Consider the following 26379-nt stretch of genomic DNA (forward strand, 5'->3'; position numbering starts at 1 on the left):
CTGGCTCAGTCGTTAACAAGTCAGGCAAGATTGCTGTTAGCCCGGCATTAGAAATCTACAGGGCCAGGCACGAGGGGGCGCATTATATGGCGCAGATCTCTGGGGTCATCTTAACCCTGAGCCACTATCACAGGTGGAGAATCATTATATTAGGCATTTATTTAGGCTCCCGCGCAGCACCCCTTTAATCCCACTCCGATTAGACGCAGGATTAATGACAATAGCAGAGGTGCTGAGTCTTAAACCCTTACTGTACTGGCGCCGCCTGTGGTCTACCCCTGAACTTCTCCCCTATAAGGAAGAATTGTCTAAAGTTCTGAAGACAAGGGGTGCTGTTAAATTTCCTTGCTTTGCCCATAGCAAACATTTGTTATTAGACATGGCCCTGGGGGATTGTTGGGCTGAACCGGAGTTAGTCTGTTCATTAATTTCTAGGAATCAAATGAAGGCTCATTATGAGAACTATAGAATGGCTTTACTTCACACTAGTTCTAAAACAGGTAAATGAACTAAAGCCTTTCTAGAAATAAAAGACAGTGTTAACTTTGTGAAGGTGCTAGATCTTATTAAACTACAAGAAAGCTTTATCTACAATTTAGATTTGGGGTCCTGCCTCTTCGATGTTTTACATCAAAGTGGAGAGACCAGCATGCGGCCCGGTGTCCCGCTTGTGATCACCCCGAAGAATCAGTGCTGCATGCCTTTTTTTAGTTGCCCTGGCTACCACAAAGCGAGGAAAAGATGGCTGGTGCAGATTTGCAGGAACCTGGGTAGTAGGCATTGCATTGAAGTGTTTAGGATATTGAAGTATGACCCCAGAATCCCGGTTGTCTACTCAGTTGCAGGATTCCTGTTTTCTATGTGGTGCACAAGAGGGTTTTCTTGAAAGCATCTAATGGTCCATTGGATAAGCTATAGAAAATGATACGGTATCATTGTTATTTGGCATAATTTCCCTCTGTATCATAGTATATTGCTTCATACTGAAGGGTTTTCACGTTGCTTTTTATCAAAGTGTTTTACTTAAATTATTTACTTATTTATTGCACTATGCACTTTCCACAAATTTGTATGTGTATGTGTAACGATCGGACTTTCTTACTTTTCCCCTTTCTTTTTTAATATGGAATCAATGTAACTTCGAAATTAAGTCTTCAATGTTTTTAACTCTCTTGAAATGTCATGTTTTAAAACTCTTTGATGTATCCGCATAAATGAATGTTTTTAGATGCTGCACTTTTTAGGTCACATTGACCGAAATAAAGTTTCTTTGAACTGAACTTATTCCATTTATCTGAATGCCCATCCAATGCAGGAGAATTTAACTATTCAAACATCCATGACCAAACCTACACTTTACAGTTTCAAAGAGGATAGTTGTCTTGGGACGTAAAGTATTTGCATCAGATAATTTTGCTCTCCTGGACTCAAATGTAACATGCCTCATAGGCATTATTTTCTTGCCTTTGGGATGATGGCTGATTTGGTCACTGTGTCCCAGTCAAAACATCTAATATTGTCAGATTTGGGGCTGCTGTGTCACACATGGATGCATTCCATTCATTTTCAGGCAAGACTGTACAACCTACCCTTTCTAGGTCAGCACCTTTTTTGGCACAAAGGCTCATAGCTCAGTCAAGCAATTCGCACAAAACAGAACTACAGCATGTGCTGTATGGTGGATCTCGCCATCCAACACAATTGTAGACCAACAGTATTATAAATGTAAAGGATACACTATCAGAATATCAACCAGTACCACCTCCTGAGCAATGTTTGAAATATGCAGAGGCATAGGAACAAGTTGGGTTGTGTAGCAGCAGCATCACTTTCCTTCCTCGTCGGCCTCCTCAAACACATTCACAGCTTAATGATTTTGCTCAGAAGTGGGTTGACACCTCTGTTGGGAGGAGCATGAAAGTTTCTTGAACGGGTAGACGCAGATTACTCTGGTTCTGTAGATCCTTCAAATTATTCATTTCGGTTGCTCCCTGCCTTTTTGTTTTAGGCCCAGAGCTGTCCCTCCTATCCTTCCTTTCTACCTCCCATACAAATATCTTGATGAGAGAGCTTTCCAAACTTCCAGAAAAGCAGAGGTTTCACCTAAACCTTTGGTTGCTGAACAGATTTCTGAGACTCTTCAGGTGCTTCGGGATCAGTAGTATAATAACACCCTGTTTGGGAATGTCACAAAAGTTAATGGAATTCCTCGTGAAGAATCTGTACCTGCTTCCCCTTAGCTTTTCACAAACTGAGAGTTTTCACCAAGGTGAAGACAGTGGCAGCGACTCCCCTCCACTGATCATGGTTCCATGTCTTCCCTTTGTGGAAGGCCGGATGATCAAATCCACCTTTAAAGACTAGACCATAGTCCACTTGCAGGCGGCAGCAGGAATTTTGAACAGATTTAATCAGTTGATACATTTGGCCACATCTATGCTAAATCTGTCACTGATTCACAAGTTCATTAGAACAATGGTAGACACCACCTGCCTTTGTGTCTTTACTCCACCAGAGATAAGCTAGGATATCTGACATATGATCAGTTCTCTTCTTGTCTACTTCTGTTTTTCAGGTTAACTTTTTCACTTCTTGATCTTATAGACATGTGCTTCTTTCTAATTCCTTAAGCATCTGTAAAATTGGTCAGAAGACTTTACAGCAGAATTCTCTTAATCTGAATATAATGGAAATGCTGTTAACAGACAGAGAAACTTAGACTAAAGTTGAGTAATCTAGTAAGTGTAAAATGTTTTCATTGTGGTGGTCCATTGAAAGCCTTGATTTTCAGTCTTCTGCCATTCCAACCATCATGTGATTCGCATTTTCGTTAAAGGCCAAGGATTTGAACATTAGAATGGTAAATAAATATCTGGTCATAGTTCCTGCATTCAACAGGTTGCTTTTTTCGGTTTATCTATTTTGTCAAAATTCTTGAAGGCCTGAGGAATTGGGACCATTCCTAACAATTTGGTGTTCCTATAAGGGATGTGGGTTTAGTTCTAATATTCAAACCCGTGACTGCTCCCTCTTAGACATGTTACAGTGAAGCCCTCCTTCCTTTTGCATTAAATTAGACTGGAGGGTGGGATTGAAGGCAGTTTTTTCCTCTCCACCTCATGCCCGGTTCTACCAGTACAGAATAGTTTTAAGAGGTAAACCTTCCTTCTAAAGGTCATTTTGGATCTCCATCTTTTACAAAATATCGCTCTTCCAACCTTGTATCTTCTTCCTTATACTTCTGAAGCGGAGTACCATCTGCCATTTGCATAGATTTGTCTGTAAGAGAGCCCTGGGTTTTTCTTTACTCATAACACAGGCATTGAGAATAGATAAGCCATTTAAACATCTGGTTATCGGGAGCAAGCAAAACAAAAGCTTCCATATTCATGAAGGTAAAGTACTAATTCAATCAAATGTATAATCTCTATCTTTGCTCCTTGCGGGAGTCTGTGTTTGTGCATTGGCCAAGAGGCTACTGTAGCACTCATTTAGACTTTCCCTATTTTTATCGCTTCCTTGACACAAAGTGGGGAACCACTTGCAGTTGTATATGCAGTCTTGCAGTGTTCTCATTCATAATTAACAATTGTTGTCAGCCGTCCCTCCTTCTGGGATGCTGCTTCATGAGTTGGTAAATATGAGGAATATCTGGGAAGGAGTTTCTATTAGACAAACACGTTTCTTACCTTTGGTAATGTGATTTCTGGTGGATACATATTTTCTTCCTATTCCCAATGCCAATCCCACCTCCCTTCTTGCTGAGGGGAAGCCATTCCTCATTGGTTCATTCATGCAGATATTCCTCTTTAATATGAATTTTGCTTGGATCTGCTTTTTAGGTCGAAGGCCTAAAAGGCTGCGCTTGCGCAGTCTTAGGCCGGAGATTTAATGAGTCTGAGTAGCGCCGAAGTTCCCGCCTCCGTGCCCCATCTCTCCTTCATTGGCTGGCTTCCTAAACGGAGGCCAGCCATTGGAGGAGAGATCAGTCACTCCAATGTAGCCCCGTCCTTTTCGGATTTGGGGGCGTCATTTTTGATGTTCTTTAGACAGTGACGTTGTCCGTCACTCAGAACATCAAAACCACGCCCCCAATTCCGAAAAATTTCAGGAGCGCCGGCCGCCATTGTTGTACATGAGGTAGGTCGCATGCTCCAGCTGTCCTCGTTCCCGCCCCGAATCCGAAAGTCGTTGTGGCCGCCGTTTTGTTTTTGCCGTTTTATTTTTCTTTCCATGTTTTGTTTTTGCCGTTTTATTTTTCTTTCCATTAGCAGAGTGGCTGATGGCAGAGATAAAGGAGCGGGCGCGCGGGGGCCCTTTGAAGCTCTGCGTGCACTCATGACATGTCCCGTGGGCTCGGCCGGTCTCGGCGTATCACTGTTCGTGGCTCCCGCCCCCTCCCGCCATTCGTGGCTCCCGTTGTCCCCCCTCCCGCCCCCTCCCGCTGTTCGTGGCTCCCGCTGTGGTAGGTGTCTTCGCTCTATTGCCTGCTTATGCTGGTCTCTCTCCCCCCGCTCGAGTCTCTCCCCCCCTCCCCCCGAGTCTCCTCCCCCCCTCCCCCCTCCCCCGCGAGTCTCTACCCCCCCGCGAGAGTCTCTACCCCCCCCCCGCGAGTGTCTCTACCCCCCCGCGCGAGTCTCTCCCCCCCCCCCCAGGCTCTCCCCCCCCGAGGCTCTCCCATCCCCCCCCCCGAGTCTCTCCCGTCCCCCCCCGCGAGTCTCTCCCGTCCCCCCCCCCGCGAGTCTCTCCCGTCCCCTTCCGCGAGTCTCTCCCGCCCCCCTCCTGCCTATTGCGCAGTGAGGGTATATTTTCTTTACATATCCCAAACCGAGTAGCTGTATTATGTTGCGATATACAAGTGTGCCATGTTTAGATTAGTATTATTTACATGTTTATAGGTATTAATCTAGTTTGATCCACAATAGTATCATTGACTTGGCAGCACTTTGCCAAGTATGACTCTGGTACGATAATTTTTCTCTGTGGTGAAACTCGAATGGTTGTGTTTGTTTTTTTTTAGTGGGCATAGGGTGCTGTTTGTCGTATGGAACTTATACAATAGGCTCATCACCATGAAATTCTCTCTGGTATACATAACAAGTAGGATATTTTCATTCACGTACGAGATCCCAAAAACATTTCCCAAGATGGCAACATGTACTTTTATTTTTTTATTTTGTTAAAACCACTCGGCCAAACTCAGGAAAAACGAAACGGTTCATTTGGCTGGATAAAAAACAGCCCAGACATAATTTACGTTTAAGTAAAATAAAATCAGTAAGTGGTGCCCCAGTGCTAAGTATACAAATAATTGAATCAGACCCTACTCATTTAAGAAACTTTTAAAGACTGCGGTAGCTCATTATGTTTTCATGAAAGATAATAGTAATTTCATTGTTTCCACTACAAGGAAGTTCCTGCTTTATTTAAAGCTGTTATACCTAATTGCACCTTTTTTTTGCGTTTTGATTTTTATGCTTTGTCTTATTGTTTTTTTTTCTTTTTCATCTGTGAAATTCCCGCCACCTTGACTTTCCTTTGTAGTGTGTCCCCCCCCCCTTTTTGTGTAACCCTTTTTGTTGGATTTTTCATATTCAACCAGGGTACATACATTTCTGCACCATTTACGTTGTTTTAGCTTTTAGTGCATTGCATTACCGTTGTATGATAATAAGGTGATGAATTGTCTAGGAGTGCATTGTCCAGCACACCTAATATGTGTTCTTAATCGTTTCTTAGGTCTCGTAGTGGACTGCTTGATTCTTGGGCCTTGTTGGTGTACCCCTGCTGTTCTTGTGTCAAGTCAGAAGAAATCAGTTTCATTTAAACTAACTGGGGGATATAACTCAGGGGGATAAAGCAAGGAATGAGAGCATCCGGGCTTGTGGTACCATGCAGTTATTACTAGTCTAAGTAACACCAGGTGTAACTCTCTCGGCGGGACAAACATGGAGTTCCATTGGACGTAGGGGGAGGGGTAGGACCCGCTCGGGTGGGGTGTTGTGGGACTTGACACTGCCTGAGTAGCTGTTGGGATTTTTGCAGGGGTGTCTTGTACCTGTTTGAAAACTGTGAAGTAGCATTGACCACTCCATGAATATGGGGCGGCGTCTCGTTCTGCGTGCCTCCTCCAGTCTGATTGCATCTTTTTCTGCGGCTCCCCATTTCGCGACTGCCCCCCTCCATGCTACAATCGGCGTACTTGTAGGTAAACGGCAATGGAATGTGATGCTTTGCTAGGATCAGGGCCAGTATCGCAAAACGAGTTTCTATGTTTTTCTGTTTGTGATGCAGGAATATCCCCAAGGCGCTGGTCTCCCATGTGGTGAGGCCCATCAGGCCTGTGATTGTCAGTATCATGGTGTGTACTCCCGCCCAGTAAATCTGCAGTGTGGGGCATGTCCATAACATATGGACAAATGTGCCGTCGGGCATGTGGCAGCATGGGCATTCAAACTGTTGCAGGGAAGAAACACTTTAGTTGCTCCAGTGTGAGATATGCACAATGTAGTATGTTGAATGGGATGTTTTGAAGCAATGGTTACGCAACACTTATTTATGGTGCGCTAGGGCTGTGAGCCATTCATTATCGTGCAGTGCCTGACCGAATTCTTCCTCCCATTTTAATCGGAGCCTCGTTAGTGGCACGCACATTAGATCTATGGTAGATCTCCATAGCCATATGATGTGTTGCCCTGCGCCCATGTTTAGTATCGCATGTAGTGTGGGGTGCGTTTTGGGTTCTCTGTCCGGAAAATCCCATGTCTTCCTAAAGTCTGATATGAGCTGTCTGTGGAAAAGAAACTGACCTGCGAGGACCCCGCTCTCATCTGCAACACTTCCTCCCCCCGCTCGAGTCTCTCTCCCCCCCCCCGCTCGAGTCTCTCTCCCCCCCCCTCCCCCCGAGTCTCTCTCCCCCCTCCCCCCACGAGTCTCTACCCCCTCCCCCCGCGAGTCACTCCCCCCCCCCGCGAGTCACTTTCCGCCCTCCCCCCCGCAAGTCACTCTCCCCCCTCCCCCCCGCAAGTCACTCCCCCCCCGTGAGTCTCCCCCCCCGCGAGAGTCTCCCCCCCCCGCGAGAGTCCCCCCCCCCTGCGAGTCTCTCCCGTCCCCCCCCGCGCGAGTCTCTCCCCCCCCGCGCGAGTCTCTCCCCCCCCGCGCGAGTCTCCCCCCCCCCCCCGCGCGAGTCTCTCCCTCCAAACCTATCCGAAAAATAAGCAGAGTGGTGTAAGTAGCTGACGTTATTCTGGAGATGTTTCCCAGACTTTCTGATATTAAGTGAGTCAGTCCCATATGCCTCGGGAAATTTTCACAAGTGAAAGTGGAGTTGTATTTGACCACTTCTACCCTTAATGCTGTGCATGGGGAAAAAAGCAAAAGGTGGTAACAGGCACAGTTTGTGGAGAAGGCGCCACGCCAGCCCCACTTTACATTAATTCTTAAGCCATGCTATTTGCTTCTCATCCCTGATGACCACCTCCACGCATTTCAATTCCGCACCCCTTAAAGTTTTCTTCATCAACATGCTACTCTTTATCATGACTGCTCTTTTAAATGGATTTGAGGCATGTGCAATTTGTGATTTATTCCTACATCCAAACAGCCCCTTGGCATTTGTCAATTGAGGGATCCTTAGGTTTGCGCACACAACCTGTAATTGTAACTAACATATAAAATCACTGAAATCTCTGAAACACCTAGTTGCCTAAAGCCTGCACCTCGTTTCAGCTCTTACAAAAAGTGGCAGGCGTGAGAAACAAACAAAACCAAGGTGGCAACTATACATCATCCGAACTGATTCCCTCATTGACACTTGTGCCACTGTGTATTTGATGTTGTGGATGGACTGTAGGACTCCAATCCAAACCAACACTCACCAAATTGTAAGCATATGGCAAGAAGTGGCTTCACATTGCTGACATCTTCAACACTATAAGACTGTCAGAGCTCCTTAGAATGGAAACTGCTTCCTCTTTGAAAGCAGGCGGTAAAGTTGTGAGTGCAGAGTTGTGAGTGCGCAGAGTTGTGAGTGCGCAGAGTTGTGAGTGCGCAGAGTTGTGAGTGCGCAGAGTTGTGAGTGCGCAGAGTTGTGAGTGCGCAGAGTTGTGAGTGCAGGTGCAGAGTAGTGAGTGCTGTTGAGTGCAGAGTGCTGTGTATTGGCAATGTAAATGACAATGCCATTTATTTATGATTTAAAGAAAAAAAAAGAAATGTCATGAGCAATGCCAATAGCTCTACCTTTAATGATGCCGAGACCATTGCATTGTAAATGCTTGTTTTCTATGCTGGCCTCTGGGATTCACTAAATTCAATGTGTAATTGATGTTACCGATTGATGCCTTAGGGACCTACGGCATCGCTTCTGAAGATGATCTCTCACAGTTCCAAAGCAGACACTGCAACAGTGCCACCTGGCCTAGTTGATGGAGAGTAGCTAAAACATCGTCTACAGCAAGTCCTTTGTATTTAAAAGGGTTAAAGATGAGAAAATGTGTAGACATATAATTAGGAACGTTACTAGTAAGTAATGTGTTCATTGTTTTATTCCTTGAGAAAGTACTAATTTAAAAGCGGTTTCCACTATTGGAATTTCCTACTGTTATAATGATAGCCCAGTGGAAGAAATTTTGCTCTGGTATTAACTTTTCCTGCAGAACTTAGAAGGTTTTCAGTTACCACTCAACTGGTTCTGGAAATATACCTTTGTGGCAGTGTGCTAAAAGAAAGGGTGGCAAACCCAAATGAAAATGTTAAATGGTGTATTTTACACCAGAGATGTTCTCTCCAAGGTGGCCCTCGCAAGGCAGATTTACGCCCAGCTTGGTGAGGAAAACCAACACCTTGGCACTTATTTACAAGCCCCTTGTGCAGCCAGTGTCTCACTTTCAATATGGGAAAAAGTGATGTATCGGCAGCGCAAGGGGCTTGTAAATAAGCCCCTAAATATCTTAGATTTTTCATTTCCATTCTGAACTATTGGGCTTTACTTAGAGTTATAGGTGGTACTATAGAATCTTCCGATATCTGAAGGAAATGCTAAATCCTGAAGAAGATCAACCAGCAGCATTTACTCCATTGTAGTATTGTGGAAAATCCACTGATGAAATTCCCACCATCTTTGGAAGGTTGAGGAAATTCTGGCTGTAGATTTTTCTCCAGCTAACACACTGAGGGGGATATTCACCAGGACTTATCTCCGATTTATCGACACCTTAAAGCATCAGAGGTGGAGAGAGATTTTACACCCCATTCACAAGCTGGTGCAAACTGCAGACATCGCCAGTATTCCATCGATAACTGCCTCAAAATTTATCTCCGCGGTGGACACCACCAACTAACTCTAATGAGATGCAGAGTAGGCGTAATCGTGCAAAAACACACGAAAAAACCACAACACCACTTCAACAATAAACTGCCAGATCTGCAATGCAACCAAAAACAGGCGGTAGCAGCAGGGAATTAACACCTGCCTTTTGCTGGTGTTAAGCAGGACGACTACCTTCAGCACAAAAAGGAGCCCAGCCAAGAGCCACACCTCACCTGAAGACCCACAGAAGCCATGGAGACAATGATCATGCAATGCGGATATCCATGAGGACCACAACACCCACCACAACCACCCCAGGCCCGCCACCACCCCCAGGACCCATTGCCCCCCCCCCCCGGAACACCATGGAGGCAGCATACACAAAGACAGCAGACCCTCCTGAAACGCACCTGCCGCCCAGACCCAATGCCAGAGAAGGACATTGCCCACTACAAGCCCAAAAGGACCACCATCCCCTGCATCCTGACCCACATCCCCCACCTGCTGATGGTCCCAACCTAGCAGACAACCAACATCCCTCCGCAGACAAAACTGCCGCTGCGCAGCACATGCCGGCCTCTGGTACCATCCAAACCACAACTGCCAGAGTCGGAGGAGTCACACAGCCAACCCCATCCAAGGTCATCACACCTGTCCTGGATGCCAACATCAGCCTGGTACCCCAGCACCCCCACATCACCCACACTGCGCAGGAGTGACTGGAGACCAAGCAAAGCCCCTACGCCATAGCTGGATTCCCTCACGTGTCAGGGACAATCAACTGCACACATGTACCCCTCGTGTCCCTGCCCACACTGCACACCACTACCACAACAGAAAGCACATGCATACCATGCATGTGCAGGCAATAGTGGACTGCCCGGGACTCCTAAACAATGCCCTGGCCATCTCCCCAGGCAGAGTGCATGATACTCGCATCTCCCGACAGTCCATCATCACTTAGCGCTCCCAAGATGGTACACATGGAAATGCAGTTCCCGTTGGTAAGTCCAAAATAAACACACCACACACCTCCAGCCACAGTCATGCAACTCACGACACTGCCAATGGGCACGCAGCACAACTACATTCAACATGACACACAACATGCCAACCGACCAGCCACGACAACACAACTCCATTGGGAATCCAGCCTTGCCATGCCCACAACTCAGCCACGGCATGGCACCACAGACACACAATAGCAGGATGAGAGGAGAGGCATGGAGCAGGCTTGTGCGAGAGCGGCAAGTGACTAAGGAATGTGAACCTACCCAATGCCAGGTGTGGCGTGGAGGTGCCAGACAGACCACAAACATGGCCATGTGGAGATCAACTGCTGGTGCAGGGAGTGTAGTTGCCAGTGGACGCTACTATGTCCCCACAGGCTGTGGGGCAGAACGCGGAAATATCGCATGTTACGTCCCCCCTGCATGCGCATGCTTAGTGGACCTGCGTACGCCAGACATGCATAGAGGTGTGAACAAAAAGCCAGAACCACTGGTCATGGTTCTCATTCGGAATGGACAACTCGTCTGCCAGGGTGGCGCCTCTCAGCCTGCCATGAGTCCTGCGCCGAGCGAGGCGGGGCCTGCGTCCCTGTGCGCCTGCTGCACCCCGGACCACTGGTCCCTATACCCGTCATGCCTGCCCCAGCGCACCGACGAGACTCCGCTCACCGGCCTACACTGGTGTGTGTCAAAGAGGGCCCACCACATGCCGGTGCAAGCTCCAAGCACCAGTCCTGCGACCTCTGTAGCCTCTGCAGACCATTGCTGGCCTACATTATTCCTTTCTCATTGACATACTCGTCTGGCGTCCTCTTCAGCCCAGTAGGTCCCACATGTGGAACTGTGTCCTGAGTCCTGAATGGCAGTGACCCCCAAGTCCGTGGCAGCGGCCACAGCACCAGACTCCCTTTGATCAGTGAGACATAATTCCATATTGCAGGCCTGCGACACATGGTGCCACTAACCCTGTTCAATGCAAGCCGGCGGCGTGTGGTGCCACTAACCCCGTTCAACGCAAGCCGGTGAGACTTGGTGCCATTAACCTTGTTTAACGCAAGCCGGCGACACGTGGATGAGGGCTCAGGCCTACCCAGCGGACAAGTAGGTACCACAACCAGTCGCGAATCATGAATGGCAGAGTCCACACCATGAACGCACAGAGAGGAGTAAGAGGAAGCTGCGGCTCAGTCCGGACGAAGACCGAATCAGAGTCATGGAGGTGATCTAACACTACCAACATATGACCTGGTGCCACCAACCTTGTTCACCGCAAGTCCGCGTCCAGTGGTGCCACTGAACCTGAACTACGCAGGCCGGTGGGGCCATCAAACCTAATCCAGCAACACTCGGTGAATGGCACATGCTGACCTCTTCCTCAGGCCTACACTGCGGTCCATTAGATTACACATGTGGAACTGTGTCTTGGTTAAGATGTGGAGGAGTCAACACCATTGGACACACCTCATCCCCTAACAGCATTTGTGCCACTAACTCGGTGCGCAATGAGTCATGGACACTATCTAGTTGTACCTTGGTGGAGTCTGAGTCCATGGCCTGGTGGTTTTCTGCATTTTTATCTGTCTGGACCGGACTTGGTGTCCCACATGTGTCTGTTCAATTCATCTCCACCATAGTGACTGTTTCAGCATAGGCCTGCCCTCTGCATCATGCCCTGGGGGTACACCTTCCACTGTCCACGAGACACTCCGTACAAGCCCCTTGTCATCTCCGGAAACCTGCTCTGCACTCGTGACCCTGCCCCAGTTCACCGCAAGTTAGCAGCACGTGCCGGTAGGCCTGTGCAGGACGCTGTGCATCCGGGGCCACTAACTCTTTGCAGCACAAGACATGGGGCCTTTATGGTTGAATGGTTGTATCCGTTACGACGTACACTGTTGTAGATTTCTGACTGTACCAGGCAGCCTTGCCGGCTGGTGTGCACACACCCCACTTACATCCAACACAGGTGTCACTCGGTATGTGTGCCTGCTAATAAATGTGGCTGTGCGCACGTGCCCATAGCCATTCACACCATCTGAGCAAGTGTCCATGTAGTCATTGTGTCAGATGATAGGCACGGGCCCTGCAACATCACAGTGTGCTATCTTCAGCAGACGTTACCATGTCACCTTAGCGTTGGCAGTGACCCTGGACATGTAGCTTCACACTCACCCCCCTGCATGCTCAAGTTGCGTGTGCTGGTACGGCGTACGTCAGTTCAGTGCAGGGGTGTACTGATTCGGCAGGGGGAGCAGGGCGTGGCTCGGACCTGCCTTAGGCAGGAAGTGCGGTAAGTGCCTCTTTGTGTTGGGGTGTTGTCGTCACCAGGGCCACAGTAGTCGATGTTGCAATGTAGCATGCACCAGAAAGGTGGGCGAGCACGTACAGTAACATATAGGAGCGCAAGACCGCTCGGGGTCTTGGCACATGCATGCCAAGCGTTATGTGTATCAGTCCTGCGGATGCATGAGTCAGTTGCCTGGCCTCATTTGCAGCGCGATCACAGCCAGCCATGGGCTGTACACCTGTGTCCGCCCTGTCCGGACCATTGGCCTTCACTCACGTGGCCGCACACCTTCAAAGGCCAGCGCCACTATGTTGGCATGCCGCTAGACATGCGCGGACAGGCATTATAAAGGTGTGCCGTATGAGTGCACGTGATGCAACCGCACAGCGCACACAATTGTGGGGCTCGTGGGAGGGAGAAGGAGCTGTGTGGCAACATAACACACAGTGAGGCCGCTCATGTGCCACTTGCTGGGAATATCATTCATGATTCCCAGGGTCGCAGACATCCCACCAGACCCACAACAGGTCTCTGTACATCTCCTGTATGCATGCAGATGGTAAAGTTACCGTAGGGATGAAAGGTCCTTCTTCTGAACTATCAGGTGGTAGCACATCTGAAGCTCCGAGCAGGAACTTGCATGTGGCCAGCACCCCCGACAGATACAGTAGCATTTGCTTGTGACTCCCACACTACCCACTGCCCGACGTGAGACCAACGTGTACACATCCCACTCGTAAATAGCGTGCGTGAAATGGCCTTCACATGAACTCCCCCAACCCTAAGCCTGCACCCGTTGCACACAGACACTGCTCATTGCACCTAGCTTTGCCATTTCATCCACAGGACTGGCGCAGGGCAAGCCAGTGCTGATTCAAGCAGAGCCACTGACGCAATGGCAGACCATCCCGGACACATGCTTGAATCCAGTCTCGTAGACCTGTACCGTGCACATCTGCTGCATGTACTGGGGGCACTGCCGTTGGCAGTGCTGCGGATCAGTTACCGGCTGAGCTTCCGCCTTCAGAACGTCACCTGCGTTCAGCCTGTGTTGCATTGTCGCTCGTGCCTATTCGAGTGGTCAGTGGATGTCTGCCTCTCCAACGTAATTGTAGCTGACCTGGATTTCGACATGTGTGTGTGCATCCCCTGTTGGCCCACGACAAGAAGTGTCACTGTGATGCCCTTTTGTGGCATGCATAGATGGTTGGCATGCAGGCTGGAAACTGGACCGGGGAGATCGTTTGAGTCGTCGTGTGCAGTGAGCACATTGAGCCTCTACCGGATTGGGGTTTGGTGCACATTGGGTCCAGTGGTTGGAGTCAGCACATCTGTCCGGGTCAGCTGATGGATTACGTCGACATGTCAGTCAGTCAGTCACACAGCTTTATTCAATCTTTTTAAAACGGATCATAAAAGCACAAGTCTAAAAATTCCAATACCATATATACGCATTTAAAATAAGAATTAAACAGTTGCAGTGATCTGGGTAAATTCATGTAAATGTTTATGAAAAAAAAAGCAGTTCAGAATTTAAAATTCATTAATTAATTAGTTGTTTCTACTAAAATGTCATCCCACCTTTTTCCTCTTCCTAAGACAAGCCTGCAAAAATGAGGCAACAGAACAGCATACAAATGGATCCGGTAGAGTTTTTAAAAAGTACATGTCAGGTGAGGTGGACAATGATCGCTCATTGGAGATGTTGGCCTACGCTGCTTCACTTGCGTTCATGGACAAGTGACAAGGTACCTGCAGCCACAACTGGATGTGACCCACTGCACATGTCCCGCAGCCTGGTTGCATGTTGGGAATCTGGTCACATGTCCCAAGACAACAGTGGACATGGCTGCATTGACCTTGGCTCATGATCCAGGCGCGGACAACCAACGCAGGTTCGCACTGACTTGTGTTGGTAATAGACTCCCCCGAGGTGGACATGGGTGCTTTCCTACGTTCCTCATTCAGGCATGCTGCTGCATTGGTCTGCATATTGTGGCACTTCTCTTGGCCCTACTGACACGCACTTGTTGATAAAGTTTCCACACTTCAGCTTGTCTGCAACTGTGTTATGTCTTGATTTGTATGCCAATGTGTGTGTCACGGTCTCTCTGGCTCCCTGCCATACGTGCATTGCTACCCCATCAGGACTGTGGGTTTGTACTTGTGCTTTATCATGTCCCTGTTTCGTGCTTTGCCAGATACGTATGGCTGTTTACCGGCCACAGGCGGGTGCACTTGTGTCCTGTGTTCGGTTGTGCAAATGTTGGTGTTTGTACCACATTGTGTTCGATGTTGGGGTGCTCTGCTTCTTTTGTGTGTGTGCTGCATTATGTGTAAGATGTCCATTCAGATCTGATTTGGCTCACCCTTCTCCCTTTCAGGCAGTGTGGTTTTAACGTCTGTGCTTGTTCAGTGGTGTGATATTGCCGGGTTGTGTGACTTGTGGTCTTGGATGGTGTTGTTACTCTTGGGCACAGTTTGTCTGTGGTTGTGCTGTGCTTAATTGTGCATGTATGCGATTGTGCCCATCTCCCCCCGTCCCCCCAGTCCCTGCTGGTTCCCCTCCCTGTTGCTTTTGTGTCTGTTGTTTTAGGCAGTTTCCGGTCCCCGAGTCCTGCCACCATCTCCAGACTGATATGCTGGACACCATTTTCTCCATGTCATCCAGCTCCTGGTGTGGCGCTTGACTCCCATCTCCGGTGTGAATTGCTGCCTTCTTGTTGTTGCTGTGTTTCTGCTTGTTTGTGCGTTTTGCATCATTCCGGATGTTCTTGTTTTCTTCCATTATTCTCATCTGCTCTCAGGCTACATTCACCTTGTCCAAGATGGCCTGCCATGTACAATGTTTTTTTGCCAATTGGGCTTGTGGGGTTGTATACTGGCTCGGGTTGCATCCATTGTGCTTGGCTGTTGTTTTCTGTTTAGTTTGTCTTTCTTTTTCAGGCTTTTGTTGTGCTTATTCCCGCCTGCTTGTGTGTCGCAGGCCTGTTGGTGCTTATTCCTGCTTTCCTCATCGCAAATGTGCTCATCGTACTTTTTTTGTGTGTTGTGGGGTGTGTTTTTATCTCTGTCGAGGTGGTTATATCGCGGACATTGGCCGCGGTTTCGGCATACTATCTCATGATACCGCCTTGTTGTGAATTCAACGTTGACACAGGGTTATTTACCCACGATAGGCTACGATGTACAAAGTTGCGTTAGCATTTTTGGGTGATGTTTAGCACACGTTCTTGTGAATATACCCCTAAGGGGCTTATTTACAAACCCCCTGCGCTGCCAGTACGTCTCTTTTAGCATGAGAAAAAGTGAAGTACCAGCAGCACAAAGGGCTTGTAAATAAGCCCCTAAATCTAGAGGACAATCCCTGAGGATTTCATTCACAATAGTGTGGTATTGAATCGGCCAAAAACGATTCAGAAAAGGGGGTGGTGATGAACAGAGTGTCTGAATTAAGCAGACCACTCTTCCCCAGTCCAAAGATCAGGGCTTGATCCATCACCAGTATTTATCTCACTGCACCATCCCAGCTCAGAACCTGGCTATATGCAAATCAGTCTGTCCCTGGCCCAGTGCATCATGGGAACAGGGCAGACTAAACTACCAAGCCAATTCTTCACCAGAAAGGAGACAAGCTACCGGGGACCGGTTTCTGGCATTTCAGCCGTCTTCGGCCCAGCTTGCTTGAATCCTGATGGTGCAGTGAGAAAGGGACTCATGTCTGAGTATACCCTGCCACACCTATAGTGGCCAAAAACGATGCAGAAAAGGGGGTGGTGATGAACAGAGTGTCTGAATTAAGCAGACCACTCTTACCCAGTCCAAAGATCAGGGCTTGATCCATCACCGTTATTTATCTCACTGCACCATCCCAGCTCAGAACCTGGCTATATGCAAATCAGTCTGTCCCTGGCCCAGTGCATCATGGGAACAGGGCAGACTAAACTACCAAGCCAATTCTTCACCAGAAAGGAGACAAGCTACCGGGGACCGGTTTCTGGCATTTCAGCCGTCTTCGGCCGAGCTTGCTTGAATCCTGATGGTGCAGTGAGAAAGGGACTCATGTCTGAGTATACCCTGCCACACCTATAGTGGCCAAAAACGATTCAGAAAAGGGGGTGGTGATGAATAGAGTGTCTGAATTAAGCAGACCACTCTTACCCAGTCCAAAGATCAGGGCTTGATCCATCACCGTTATTTATCTCACTGCACCATCCCAGCTCAACCAACCCAGTATAAGAATTGGCTTGGTAGTTTGGTCTGCCCTGTTCCCATGATGCACTGGGCCAGGGTCAGACTAATTTGCATATAGCCAAGTTCTGAGCTGGGATGGTGCAGTGAGCTAAAAAACGGTAATGGATCAAGCTCTGATCTTTGGACTGGGTAAGAGTGGTCTGCTTAATTCAGACACTCTGTTCATCACCACCCCCTTTTCTGAATCATTTTTGTCCACCATAAGCGTGGAAGGGTATACTCAGATGTGAGTCCCTAGCTCATTGCACCATCAGGATTCAAGCAAGCCGGGCAGAAGACGGCTGAAATGCCAGAAACCGGTCCCCGGTAGCTTGTTTCCTTCCCAGTATAAGAATTGGCTTGGTAGTTTGGTCTGCCCTGTTACCATGATGCACTGGGCCAGGGTCAGACTAATTTGCATATAGCCAAGTTCTGCGCTGGGATGGTGCAGTGAGCTAAAAAACGGTGATGGATCAAGCCCTGATCTTTGGACTGGGTAAGAGTGGTCTGCTTAATTCAGAAACTCTGTTCATCACCACCCCCTTTTCTGAATCATTGAATCGGCCAGCAGATTTTCCCCCACCTTGATATGGTGGAGAAACATTTGCTGGTGGATACTAATACAGATTTGAGTGCTCATTTCGAGTACATCCGGTACTTGGTCCACCTGGGCAGCAGAGGGATGCACTCTGCTTCCCAGCCAGAAGACTAACCGCCATACGGAGAGATCTACTGCAAGCAGACGGAGATCTCTTTGCCTTCAGCAAAGCCACCCACGTGTTCCTCATTTAAGACACTTATGCTTTGCCTATTGAACGCCATATTTAATTCTTTAGCCGAGCAAAGATTTTTTTCTTCTTCAACAACATACTCACAAAGTGGAATTTTGTTAAACAAAATATAAATGTCGCTGACTTGCTGAACAGTTTCTCCCAGAAAACTTTGTAATATTTTTATTTCCCTGTTTGGGACATGATATATCATGTGTAGGCTGTGGGGTTTTAGGTTTAAACCTCTAATAACTGATAACACCCCACTGAAAGAAAAATAGCCCTCACCGGTGAAAACATAGAAACACTGAAAAAACACCTGGACAACCACAAACTAAATGCCATTCAAAGGAAGAAAAAAGAGAGTGAAAGAGTAATTGTTTTCTTCCTGAAGGGGTCAATACAATCTAACTTCGTTATACAAGCTAGCAGTAACATTATTCTGCTTGAGTTTTGTTCTTTAGAGATGCCACAAAAATATTGTTTCTTCTTCCTTTTACTTTTTCAGTTTTGTGGCCTTTGGTCTAAAGATGCAGGGTTTAGTTTTATGTTTTAGGTCTAGCTTAATTATTTTAAAAACTATAGAGAATCAGGAAATATAAAACTCATATTTGATATTTTGGCTGCATTTGATTCTTTCACTGATAGGTAAAATGGCTGGTTTCATAAAAATCTTTCCTAATATGTGTCATCACATTTACCCACAGAGAATGGGTACAAACCCTTAATACATCAGGCCATAGTTTCTAGTGGGTCAGTATTGATAGTAGGTGAATTGCCAACACCTCAGGCTTTAAACATTCAATACAAGGTATAGTGACAAGTATATATATCACCAAGCATCTGGGACAGTGGTGAAAACATGACACCAGACTTTTGGAAAACATGGAACGCAGTCTCACTTGTAATGCTCTGCAAAAAAGGTTCTTTCCAAGTTCAACAAAGATTGGTGTGATGTCGTTTGTATTTGCAGTGATTCAGCTACGTATATAAAAAAGTTGTGTGATGACCTGTCAAAATTGATAACCGAGCTGAAGTGATTCCCTGTAGGAGATCCTTGCCACTTGTTAGATGGTATGCTGAAAGCATCTTTACAAACTTCAGTGTTAATGAGGGATGCTATTGACTTTTTAGTCCATTCTGGTGCACTGTTTTCTTATGCACAGGAACTAAAATGCAAATGTTTATAATTTTGTGCTTAATGTGGCATCCAAGAAAGAGTCATCCCAACTGTGTCCCTTAGCTGATGGTTCTCAGCCCAAGGGGCTTTGAATGCTGAGAGGGCCTTTTCACAGAAGTTTACATGGGAAGGAAAGAGCAAGCGCACATGACCCAAAGACTCACTGAAGAAGTATTGTATGGTGTCCTACAATAAGATTAATTTGCAAAAATCTATTTGGACCTCATATACACTATAAGTGCACTGTCTATATACCACGTTCTTTCAGTGCAGAAAGCAAGCAATAATAAAATCAAAATGTTCCATAAACACCGGAAAAACACTTTTTCTGTTGTTTTTGGTGGCACGAAAATGTGTAACCACTGATAACAACAGTTTTTTAAGATATTGAAAACACTGGAAAAACTCCACCAGAATTGACCAAAAATAGAAACTGAAAACAGGATAGCCTAATCATGTGTAATTGTTTTTAGAAACGAATTCATAGCAGATTTCGTTTGCTGTTCCAAACCAGTTATTTCACATCACTAATGTAACTACGACGTTACTGATAGCCCTGTGTGGCTTATCTGTCTTGTGAAATTCAAAAGTATTCTTAAATTATAGAGCCACATTTTCACCTCTGAAAGTTCATCTCAGCTGCTTTTATACTAATTAAAGTCTCTTTCTGTGACGAAATGCTCTCTTAGATTTCTCCTAAATCTAGACCATTTGTTTCCATTTAGTGTGCCTCCTTTTTTCATTATTGATTCCTTCTGAGGCATTGGAACATTTCTATCATGTCAGTCTTATTTATCAACCACGTTTTTGCTTCATTAACTGGCTCCTTGACGAATAAAATGTGGTGGTACATTAACGGGAAAATCGATTATAATTCTATCTAGTTTCGTTCTGCAGAATCTAGGCACTTCAACATGGAATTAAATTCCGGGCTGCCAAGGATGTAATGGGCCCTGATATATGAATATTGTGTACTTCTATAACGATGCATATTGGTATATTGAATTGTCCAATGCCTGATGCTTCCATTCGCTTCTTTGCATGAAAATATTCAATACAAGTCTGGTAACATTATAGACATCTAATGGGGACTATTAGTTTAGCATTAAACGCATTTAGTACATCATCCATCTCTCGTTCAATATATCAAAATGACTTTATAGCGCATACCAAGTAAATTTCATTCTTGCAGTTATTTATTTCAGTTTAAAGCGTATAAGAGAGAAAGGTTTGAGAAATGTAAAATCCCGGTAATTAAAATAGATTGACCAGTATGTTTAAGTGGATTCTTTGACTATGGATCCGACAAACCATTTGTGAACCGTATGCATCGCTGCAGTGACACAAGCCAGTGCCTATTTTACTTTTGCTACAGGTACAACGTCACGTTTATAGAAAGAAGATGCAACGAGTCTTTACAACAGTTAGGTGGGACGGACAGATATGTTGTGATCACCGTGGATGAGTGTACCGCCATCTTTATGCAGGTATGCTAGCATTTCCAGGCTTTACCAGAGTAGGCTTATTATGGAATAACATAGAGCAAAAAATTGCCTCTCTGCAAAATTGTTCACTAAAACTGCCTACTGTTAACTCAGGTAGAGTAAAGGGTCATATCGGTACCAACATTCAACGAAATATTATATGAATTTAATTGCAAAACTCTACAAATTTACAGAGAACAAAATTGGGTTACATTTCAGCAGGATGGGAATGTGTGGGTTAAGTGTCCTGTTTTCAGTGTTTTCTTTTGTGAATTACAGTGGGTGTTTTCCATTTTTTTTCCACAAGCTCTGAACAAAAGTAGCTATCAGTGTTTATACACTTTAGAACCATAAACTTATGTCAGACTCAAATGTTTACAGAACTACCAAATATAACTTTTTTTGTGGCAGGTCAATCTCCAAATTGAGGACACATTCATATCAGCATGTACTTGCTAATTTCTCAAACAATTTCGAAAGCCAGATATATGATCTTAGGTTCTCTAGATGGTGATCAGTCTCATGATTTGACTTTTAACATACATATTAGCTAAAATTGACAAAGCGAAGTAGCTAGGTTGACCTTGAATACTGCAATCATGAACAGGAGTAGCTTGCACATTGGCTGCGATCTTGGTAACAAAACCGATTGTATTTTGGTTTAACAGCATCTGGATTTACACAGCACATAAGTGTTTTATATGCTTTGCATTATCTCTAGCCGCAGATTCCTTACCTAAAAATTAGCCCCAGGTGTCAGACTGGATCCGGAAATTTTTAATGAGCAGTACCCCTGCGCACCAGTAGGTGGCGTTGTTCGGCTCCTTATGGCGTCACCCACACCGACTGGGACATGTGCCGTGCCTAAATAGGCCCCACCCCACCAATGTCAGTCCTTTTCTCTCAGCACCAGTCAGCGCAGATCTGGAGAGAGCTACCCCCAGAAAATTTTTGACTGACCATTTTCGGTGTTTTTTTCCAAGTCTTTAAGATTTTTCTCCTGGTGCAGCAGGAAGTCAACTAAGAAGGCCGGCTTCAAACCGTGCGATGCCTGTCAACTTGTTTGCATCTGGTGCCTCAAGCACAACCACAAGATTACCGCCTGCGTCGACTGCCACACCATGCTCCCTCAAGCTCCTTGTCGCCCAACGTAAGACACCGCAACAGTCTCGATCCCGGCCGAGATAAAGGTCCCCGGATCAATCACGGAGCCCAAGATCTTCATCACACTTTAAATCGTTTTGGGGTAATTCCCACAAGTGTATGAAGAGTAAGAAGCTGAAAAGGTCTTCGACTTCTCCCCGTCTTTTGAAGTCATCCGACGAGAAGTCATTTAAGGTCTGGCTCCATGGTTGAGACTGGACCTGTACCAGCTTCACGCCTCCCCGAGTTTCTGTGAGCCGGAGCGCCCCCCACCCAACTCCGTGAGGTCTATGAGGCCATGCATATTTGGGCTGCCTGTTCCCACTGATGTGTCTTCGTGGCCCTTGGGTTCATGAGGGGCCCCCATTGGTTATCTGCCGGAGGTTCCACTCTAAATTCCAGTCAGGTCTCTTGGATCAACTGATGGATCCGGACCAGTGCCGTTGGTACCACCTTGAACTTTTCTGGCACCAGTTCCGATGCTGTTGCTACCGGGGGCAACCTCACCCCTGACATGGAGCAGGAGGGGCATCGTCTAACAGGAACTCTAACACTGACTAGAGTCATGTGTTCAATGTCAGAGGCCGAGCCCTGTTCTTATGGGCTATGCCTTGGGGAGGACTAGGAAGGGTTGCTGAACCCTGAAGAATAGCAGCCTCTAGACCCCAACATGGACTGGTGTAATGAATTGGAGGACCTCAGGGGACTGTGCACCTCTCCAGATACTGACATGCTCTCTCACCCTACCATGGCTACAGAAGAGAGGGCTTCTTTTGCTATGGTGTTGAGAAGGGTGGCTGAGGTCCTAGACCATATCCTACCCTCAGTGGCAGTCAAGACTAACTTCTTGACGGAGGGGCTTCATCCGCGAGTGACCCCCTCGGGACAGCTTCTCCCATTGTTAATGAAGCCCTCACGGAAATCCTGCTGGGGACTTCATTGAAACCTTGCACAGTGCACTTATGAACAGGACAATTGCCCACCGCCACCTCCCCGCCCCAGGGGACCCCGACTTCCTCACATAACACCCTACCCGGGAGAGCTTGGAGGTCGAAGCCTCCACCTCCAGTGTAAATCCTGGCGCTTTCTATATCAGTCTACTGGATAGGGAATCCAAGAGGCTGGATATCTTTTGAAAGAAAATGTTTTCTTTCACCAGCCTGGCACTGTGGTCTGCGAACACCACGTCCCTTCTGGGCCATTACTCCCATGCCCTGTGGGATTCTATTGCGCTAGTGCTGCTCATGGTCCTGTAGGAGGCCCGGGCCATACTCTCCCAAGCTATGTCTGATGGGAGGATGCAGTGAAGTTCATGATTTGATGTTGGCTGGACACGACTGACTCCCTGTGCAGAGCGGTTTCTTCGTCAGTGGCCTTACGGCGTCACACCTGGCCAGAAAGTGACACTCTCTTGACCAAGGGAGTCAAGGAGAGGGTGCTGATGCCAGAAGTAGGTTGGGGTTGTTGCCCCTTCCTGGTGCCCAAGAAGGACGAAGGCCTTTGTCCTATCCTAGAACTGTGCCCTCTCAATTTCTCCTTCAAAAAGCTCACGCTTGCTCAAGTCCTGACTGCCCAGGATCCCAGAGACTAGAAGGTAGAGTTGGACTTGCAGGACATTTATTTCCACATTTCTGTCCTGGCTTCCCACAGGCGTTACCTGTGGTTCACGGTGGGCCACAAAAACTTTCAGTTTGCCATGCTTCCTTTTGACCTCACCAGCGCCCCTCAGGTGTTTATTGAGGTGATGGCGATGGTTGCAGCTCATCTGTGGAGATCAAGAGTGCCAGTCTTCCCCTATCTCGAGGACTGGCTGTTAAAGGCGGGCTTGCACCAGGCTTTCGTCTCCCACCTCCAGACTACGGAGGACCTCCTGAACTTGCTGGGGTTCACTATCAACATACTGAAGTCACACTTGACTCCCTCTCGGATGTTCCCTTTCATCTCAGTTGTTCTGGACTCCGTGCAGTTGTCGGCCAATCCTCCCGAACGGCAAGTCCTGAGATATGCAGGTTCTGCAGTGGGACCTGAAGTTTCAGTGGGCGCAGCATCAGTGGAACCTCTTTGAAATGGTCCCGATCTTAGAGGGAACTGCAAAAGATCTGCTGTGGTGGTTAAGGAACTGGGATTGGGCCAGCGGCAGACCCCCCTCAGTACCTCAACCAGCTCTAAGTGGCGACAGATGCGTCACTCCTGGGATGGAGTGGCTATTTGGGAGAGGTGGAAATCAAAGGACTCTGGTCTCCAGCTAAATCCAGACTCTACATTAACCTACTAGAGCTCCGGGCGATCCTGCTGGCATTAAAACCCTTTCTGCCCTCTATCTAGGGAAGACTAGTTAGGTCTGGTTTGCATGGACACCACCACCTCCATGTGTTACTGCAAAAGTGGGGTTGTGGACCCTTTGTAAAGAGTCCATGCATCTCTGGACATGGCTGGAATGCCAGGGCATTTCCCTGGTGGTTCAACACCTGGCGGGCTCACTTAATGCCTGGGAAGACAAACTCAGCTAAAGATGCCTAGCGGATCACAAATGTAAAAAAAACATAATGATCTATGGGAACAGATTGTAAAGAATTTGTTTAGAAGAGAAACAATTAATTAATCCCTACTCTTGGGTGACTTGATCCCAACCTGTATATATTCACATACTTCTAGACTCATGAGCCAACTCAAAAACAGGGGGCCCGATTCACAGAACTAACTTAAGACAAAATCTTAAACCTACTACCATGTTGGTATTCATAAGGTACTTACTCATTTTGGTATTCATAGAAGACACTTACTCATTTTGATATTCACAGAAGGCACTTACTCATTTCGGGAATTCTCAGAAATTAGGAGTCCTAACTTTAGGACTCCTAAATGCCTTCTGTGAATACCGAAAGTCTTAAAATTAGGATTTTTCTTAGTTTAGTAGTAGTAAAGTTAGGAGTCCTAACTTTAGGATTCCTAAATGCCTTCTGTGAATACCGAAAGTCTTAAAATTAGGGTTTTCTCAGTTTAGTAGTAGTAAAGTTAGGACTCCTAACTTTACAACTACTAAACTGAGAAAAATACTAATTTTAGGACTTTAGGTATTCACTGAAGGCATTTAGGAGTCTTAAAGTTAGGAGTCCTAACTTTACTACTACTAAAGTGAGAACAATCCTAATTTTAGGACTTTCGGTATTCACAGAAGGCATTTAGGAGTCCTAAAGTTAGGACTCCTAACTTCTGTGAATACCGAAATGAGTAAGTGCCTTCTGTGAATACCAAAATGGTAGTAAGTTTAAGATTTTGTCTTAAGTTAGTTCTGTGAATCGGGCCCTGCGTATCAAAGGTTCTTTATCCTACAAGCAAATTTTCAAAACATTCTTTCCTACCCACTCCTTTATACATATCGGTTGCTGAAAGAATCACTAGTGAAGACGAATAAATGTTCCCTTTGGTGAGTTCGTCATGTATTCTCTTTTAGAAAACTTCATACATTCATACTCACACATGTCACAGCCCAACTGTAGTGCCACAAATACTCAAATGATACAAGATATATTTTATTAAGATTAATACTTAAAAATTGAATTGTAAGATCAATGTCATGAATTAAAACATTGCCCCACACATAAAAAACATTTCATAATTGTAACATTTTCCTTGTATGGTACATGATTATAAAAAAATTAGAAGAACAAACAAATTCCAACATAGATAGATTATGCAGTTCAATAAACTACTTTATAAATCAAACATAAGTGAAAATTAGAAACAGGGAGAAGAGAGAAAAAGAGCGAAACACAAAACATATACGACAATACACTTCTTTATAGTTTGTTGACTAATCCATAAAAGAAATCAGACAACCGACAGATGATTAGTACAAACTTCCTTATCTATTATGCCAGCCTGTTGAATGGATTTAGTTCAGTGCGTCAACGCATTGCAGCGGTGTTCTTATGGATAGTAACCACCTTTTTTAAGACAGAATTTTTCTATGTCTCCCTTTAAAAACCTTTTTTAATATGACCGATCAAACTCATAGGGTTCTCTTAAAAAGTGAAGTCCTTATGGGTAAGTAAATTCTTCTCTATGCCTCATATCTCCTTCACCGCAATGTAGGGGTTCAATTACATATATTCTTTTGTTTGGGATACATGTTTGGAAATAGCTGTGTCAGCTCTATTAGCAGTCATGAGTTTCTTACAATCACTCCACTTACGGGACCATTGGTCTCCCAGGAGTTTAAATAAACTCCGTTCTCCCTTGACTGGCGTTCTGCCTTTTTGTTTTGAACAATTTCCAAACATCTATCCCAAACAAAAGAATATATATCATTGAACCCCTACATTGTGGGGATGGAGCTATGAGGCTTGTAAATCAAATGCTGGTTGTGGGCTTGCAGCACTGGTTGTGCCACCCACAGAAGCAGCTTGTAAAGTGTGTCTCAGGCCTGCCATTGCAAGGCCTGTGTGCAGTCTAGTACTGCCATGTCGACTTGGCAAGTGCACCCACTTGCCAGTCCCTAAACCTTCCCTTTGCTTCATATCAGGCACCCCTATGGTAGGCCAAAGGTCAGGGTGCAGTGTAAGTATGAATTAGGACCTGCTCTGATGTATGTAGCATGTCCTAATAGTGAACTACAGCCATTTTTGTGTTTTACTATTGCAAGGCTACCTGTTCTCCATAGGCTAGAATGGGCAGTTATATTATTACATTCTTATAATCCTAACTGACTCAGGGAACATGGTATAAAGTCGAATTTAGTATGTCTGAACTCATATCTTTTAGTAAAGTTGGTTTTAATATTCTGTGTTTGCAAATTCCACTTTTAGAAAGCAGGTATTTTCTTTCTTGCCTAACTGTCCAGGCCTGCCTCTGCTAGGTTGTGTATTCCTTGTCTGGGTTTGTGAGTGACAAGGCTGGGGGATTCCAGGAGACAGGCTGGGGCAGCCGAGTGGTGAATAGAAAGATCTGCATCTAGATGGGTGG

At 46.2% G+C, this 26379-nt stretch overlaps 1 protein-coding gene across 1 annotated transcript in view; it reads left to right on the forward strand.

Moving 5' to 3' along the window:
* SHOC1 (shortage in chiasmata 1) overlaps window positions 1-26379 on the forward strand; it is a 1715507-nt gene that overhangs the window by 1310081 nt on the left and 379047 nt on the right. The window contains exon 21 of the mRNA XM_086963751.1: window positions 20163-20274. Coding sequence (XP_086819877.1) covers window positions 20163-20274 — 112 coding nt within the window. The remainder of the gene's footprint in view (window positions 1-20162; window positions 20275-26379) is intronic.

Source organism: Lissotriton vulgaris, chromosome 3_1 (genome assembly GCF_964263255.1).
Source record: "Lissotriton vulgaris chromosome 3_1, aLisVul1.2, whole genome shotgun sequence".
Lineage (NCBI taxonomy): Eukaryota > Metazoa > Chordata > Amphibia > Caudata > Salamandridae > Lissotriton > Lissotriton vulgaris.